We start from the raw sequence: 4,748 nt of genomic DNA, 5'->3' as shown, positions 1-4,748 counted from the left end.
GATTTTCTTGGCATCCTGGATCTCCTAGAGGGCGCCTCGGGCCTCTTCCGCATTTTGGCAGGCCGTAGCGAGTTCAGTCTCTCGAGATGAAACGTCACGCTCCAAGGATTCACATTTCTTCACCGCATCCTGGAGCTCTTGCTGGACCTCATCCAGCCGGGCCTCGTGCTTCTCACGGGCGGCTATTTCCTTGGAAGCTTTCTCCTTGGCCTAGGCGAGGGCCTGTTTAAGGACCTCGACCTTAGTAGCTGCTCCTACACATATGAGGGCACTACAGTCAATACACATTATTTATTCTTTTCGAATATACAGCCAGTCAGTACATACCTTGCTGGTCTTCTAGCTGCTTCCTCGCTTGGCCGAGCTCCTCCTTGGCCCGCTCCAGTCTCTGCTTTAGTCCAGAGACTTCAGCAGTGTGTGAGGTCGCGGCCAGCAACGACGCCTTCTTATTCATATAAGACATATTTTAGTTACTTTCCTGCGAAAATAAATTGATCCTTTATCCGGCTCTTCTTTCCGAACATCGGACAATGTCTCAGGGGCTATTGTCTATATTGGGATTTTCTCTTTTGAGTCGCTTACCTCAAAGCCTGTCAGCAGGCTGCCGTAGGCTTCGGTAAATCCGCTTTTGATGGACTGAACCCTCTCAATCACCGTACCCATAAGGATATAGTGTTCATCCACAATGGAAGCGCCTCGTAGTGCTTCCAGCAGATTATCCGGTGCCTCTAGTTGGACAGAGGTCACCGGCGGCATAGGCACACCTCCCTCTTTCGAAGGAGGTTGCTCACCGGATTCTAGAGCCGTATAGGCCTCTGGACTTGTATTCGGCTGGGGGCCGAACTGAGCAAAGTCCCCATCCTCAGTCGCCATGGGGGTCTGCTCCCCCATGTGTCCGGCAGCCGAGGGTTCGCCCTCTGGTGCCACCCTGGTGGCCTCCTGAACCTCTCCCTGGCCGGGGAATGTCATTTGGGACAACACCTCGTCATCTCCCTTGGCCGTGGGAGAGTGAGCGGCCGGCGGTGACTCGCTAGCCATCGCCTTCGAATCCATCGAACCTCTTAATGAGGATTGCTGGGACTTGTCGTGGGCCGGACTAGAATGGCATCATTTAAACATATTAATATCATGGAACAAGAGAGGCTAGATGCATGGATGTATATGGGTCTTTAGTACTTACGACGCAGCCAGGGGCTTGTTTCGGGGGTGTCGCCACGAGCTTCTGTCAACATCCCACGCGATATTATCCACAAGGGGACCCTTCCCCCTCTTGGGCGCCTCCGCCTCCAGATTTGTGGAGGCCGCCCTCTTCTTCCTCCCCCCATCAGGGGGAGAGGTGCTTTCTTCCTCCTCGTCATCGTCTTCAGCGGCGGAGGAGTGAGTCTTGTCTTCAGACGATACGTCTGAAGCTCCCTTGCGGAGGGGGCCACTCCGGACCCCCTTGGCCTTCTTCTTGGCCTTCTTCTCCGGGGCCTTATAGGGCGCCGGTACCAACATCTTCGCCAGGAGCGGGATGACTGGTACCTCGGGCAGCAGAGCCAAACATCGAATCCGCTCTGCTCTCTCTGTCCATACCTGAAATAATAAACTTTAGATGCCCTCCTTGAAACAAGAAAGTGGAGGATGCGTCTGGAGACGTGAGAGGCTTACCTCAATGGCAGAATGGGTAATGTCATGCCCACAATCCGAGTCTATGGCTGGCGGCATCTCGTTTCCCTTAAAGAGATACTTCCAGGCATCTTCGTGAGTGGTTCCGAAGAGCCTTTCCAACGTTTGGTGCTTCTTCGGGTCGAATTCCCATAAGGGGCAGCTTTGGCTTTGGCATGTGAGAATCCGGCGAACTAGCATCACCTGGATTACGTCGATGAGCTTGATGTTTTTATCCACCATGATTTGAATGCGCGTTTGCAGCGCTATCAGCTCGTCCGACGAAGACCAATTTGGGCCCTTCGCCATCTAGGAGGTGAGCCGCACTGTAGTTTCGGACTTGAATTCGGAAGCCGCGACCCAAGTGGCGTCGTGGGGCTTTGTGAGATAGAACCACAGTTTCTGCCACTCCTTGACGGTCTCCACAAAAGTACCCTTAGGCTATGTAACACTGGGAAGCTTGCTCAGCATGGCGCCTCCGCACTCCACGTGCTGGCCATCCACCACCTTCGGCTTCACGTTGAAAATCTTGAGCCACAGTCCGAAGAGGGATTGGATGCGGAGGAAGGCCTCGCACACGACAATGAATGCTGAGATGTTGATGAAAGAGTTCGGGGCTAGATCATGGAAATCTAGCCCGTAATAGAACATAATCCCGCGGACGAAAGGGTGGACAGGAAACCCTAACCCGCGGATGGAATGGGGGATGAAGACCACCCTCTCGTTGGGCTTCAGGGTGGGGATGATTTGTCCCTTGGCTGGAAGCCGGTGGGCGATTTCTTTCGCTAGATACCCGGCCTCCCGAAGCTTGGTGATGTCCTTCTCCCTAACGGAGGCAGCCATCCACTTGCATTGCCCTCCAGATCCGGACATGGTTGAGTGCTCCCTTGGGGCAGAAAGAATGAGGACCTGGGCACTAGAGCTCGAGAATGGAAGGGCAGAGGAAGAGAGAAGGCGTGGGTGAAGAAATGGGAATCCTTAACTCCTTATAAAGGCAGTGAATATCAAGCGCCTCCCCACTCGCCTTAAAACTAGCCTGTTCCCAAGGGCTGTGTAAACGGCATGGTTATATTACCCAAGCCTGTAATGATGAGAATCCCGCAATAAGGGGACACGATCTCTGCTTTGAGAAGACGTGCCTATTAAAACTGCGTCTCGAAACGTGGAACGGCAGACGAAAAATGGTTTGAAATGATGACCAAACAGACGTGATGTCACATTACAAAAAGTTGTCAGTGGGTTGGACTCGTGCAATATTATATTCTCTGCGGTTGTGTGTGGTACTTGTGTTGCAGATCCGGACACATTCATTGCGTCTGAAGACTCTCTTGGAGTATTCGGAGAGGGGAACCCGCCTTGCAATGCCGAAGACAATCTGCGCACCGGACACCTCGTCATTGAATCCTGGTTCAGGGGCTACTGAGGGAGCTTTGGAATAAGGGGTCCTCGGGCGTCCGACCTATTGGACATGGGCCAGACTGATGGGCTGTAAAGATACGAAGACTGAAGATTCTACCCGTGTCCAGATGGGACTCTCCATGGCGTGGAAGGCAAGCTTGGCATCCAAATATGAAGATTCATTTCTCCATAACCGACCTTATGTAACCCTAGATCCCTTCGGTGTCTATATAAACCGAAGGGCTACGTCCGTAGAGAAATACCCTCATAATCATAGTCAGACAGGCTAGACTTTTAGGGTTTAGCCATTACGATCTCATGGTAGATCAACTCTTGTAATACTCATATTCATCCAGATCAATCAAGATGGAAGTAGGGTATTACCTCCATAGAGAGGGCCCGAACCTGGGTAATCATTGTGTTCCCTGTCTCCTGTTACCATCGACCTTAGACGCACAGTTCGGGACCCCCTACCCGAGATCTGCCGATTTTGACACTGACACCCACAATGAAGCTGAAAAGTGCAAAGCTCTTCGGTGCCCTGGCATCGACCCCGGGATGGCAGCCAAACCAACGAAGAAGTCTATTGCGGCCCGAATTGAAGCATCAAGGCAGGAAGAACCTCGCATTGTCTTCCCTGCCAGCATAACAGGCTCGAAGCCTAAGGTCCCCTCAGCAGCCTCAGAACTGAAGAGGACAAGGGCAGCTGAAGCTGATGCTAGGAAATGCCAGCACAAGAACACCTCTAATGAGGCCCCATCCAAGAAGAAATTGAAGATAAAGTCTTCAAAGAAAGAGCATGATGCGGCCTCTGAGCCCCTTATTGTTGAGCCCATTTCTGTTGCCTATCCAGCCTCCACCAACCAAGAGCGTCGCCTTGTAATCCATGAGCCTGCTTTCATAGAGGCTCCTGAGGATGAAGAAGTTCCAGCTTTTGACCCCACCACAGCTGAAGACATTGGTCGTGATGACAATGTTGAAGATGATGTAGTCCTTTCTCAACTCGAGCACTAGTCGGTATCATAGCCTGTTCTTATGAACAGTGAACTCATCAGCATTGGTCATCCCTTGACGCCAATTGCTCAGGATGATTAATGGGCCAATCGCCCTCAGCAAGAAACCCCCATCAATGAAGATACACCCAGAACTCCACCACCTCAAGTCACCACTCCGGTGCTTGACAACGACAATTACATGGTGCAGACCTCTCCATCACCACAGGCGTCGCCCGCTTCCGTAGGCTTTGCAAACGCCCCAGGCCACATGTCACCATGTCGAGAATTCCAGAAGGGGAAGTGCACCAAAGCTCAGTAGCATGTCAAGTGTTTCCTGAAGCCACCCCTACTGTGGATGTCTATGAGTCTGAAGACAAAGTTGCTGAAGACATTCCGGCTGCATCAGCCAATGATAATCAAGGAGAAAGAGAAGAAGAAAGAGTTGCCACAACCCCTGATGTTGATCCAATCATTCTCGAGGAGAATGTGACTGTGCCCGACCCTCCTGTTATTGAACAAATGGAGGTTGAAAACATTGAGGCTGCCACAAATAACGAAGTTGAAGCCAATGACACTGTCATGGCTGAAGACAATGTGGTGCCTGAAGCTCATGAGGAGCCCGAAGTAAATGTGGAAGCTAAAGCCAATGTTCTAACTCCAAGGCCTCACACCATTGAACAGGCCTATGATGATGGACAACTTGTCACA

At 51.7% G+C, this 4,748-nt stretch overlaps 1 protein-coding gene across 1 annotated transcript; it reads right to left on the bottom strand.

The window, feature by feature from the left end:
- Nucleotides 1-210: 210 nt before the first annotated feature.
- Nucleotides 211-1,038, bottom strand: LOC147984805 (uncharacterized). Its single transcript, XM_087541274.1, has 3 exons — nt 583-1,038; nt 328-442; nt 211-254 (listed from the first exon to the last, which is right to left on the bottom strand). The coding sequence occupies exons 1-3, from the start codon at nt 1,036-1,038 to the stop codon at nt 211-213; spliced, it is 615 nt and encodes a 204-aa protein (XP_087397400.1).
- Nucleotides 1,039-4,748: the final 3,710 nt, after the last annotated feature.

This window comes from Triticum urartu, chromosome 2A, assembly GCF_056163025.1.
Source record: "Triticum urartu cultivar PI428250 chromosome 2A, HENAU_Tu73, whole genome shotgun sequence".
NCBI classification, from domain to species: Eukaryota; Viridiplantae; Streptophyta; class Magnoliopsida; order Poales; family Poaceae; genus Triticum; species Triticum urartu.
Note: the sequence above shows the minus strand (reverse complement) of the source record. Positions and strands in the feature narration are given on the sequence as shown.

Bases quoted from the DNA above. Each gene is read 5' to 3' on its own strand.
- LOC147984805 (XM_087541274.1), bottom strand. From the start codon at position 1,038: ATGGCTAGCGAGTCACCGCCGGCCGCTCACTCTCCCACGGCCAAGGGA. The intron at 443-582 runs GTAAGCGACTCA...ATGAATAAGAAG, and splicing joins GCCTGCTGACAGGCTTTGAG to GCGTCGTTGCTGGCCGCGAC. The intron at 255-327 runs GTATGTACTGAC...TCATATGTGTAG, and splicing joins GCAGCTAGAAGACCAGCAAG to GAGCAGCTACTAAGGTCGAG.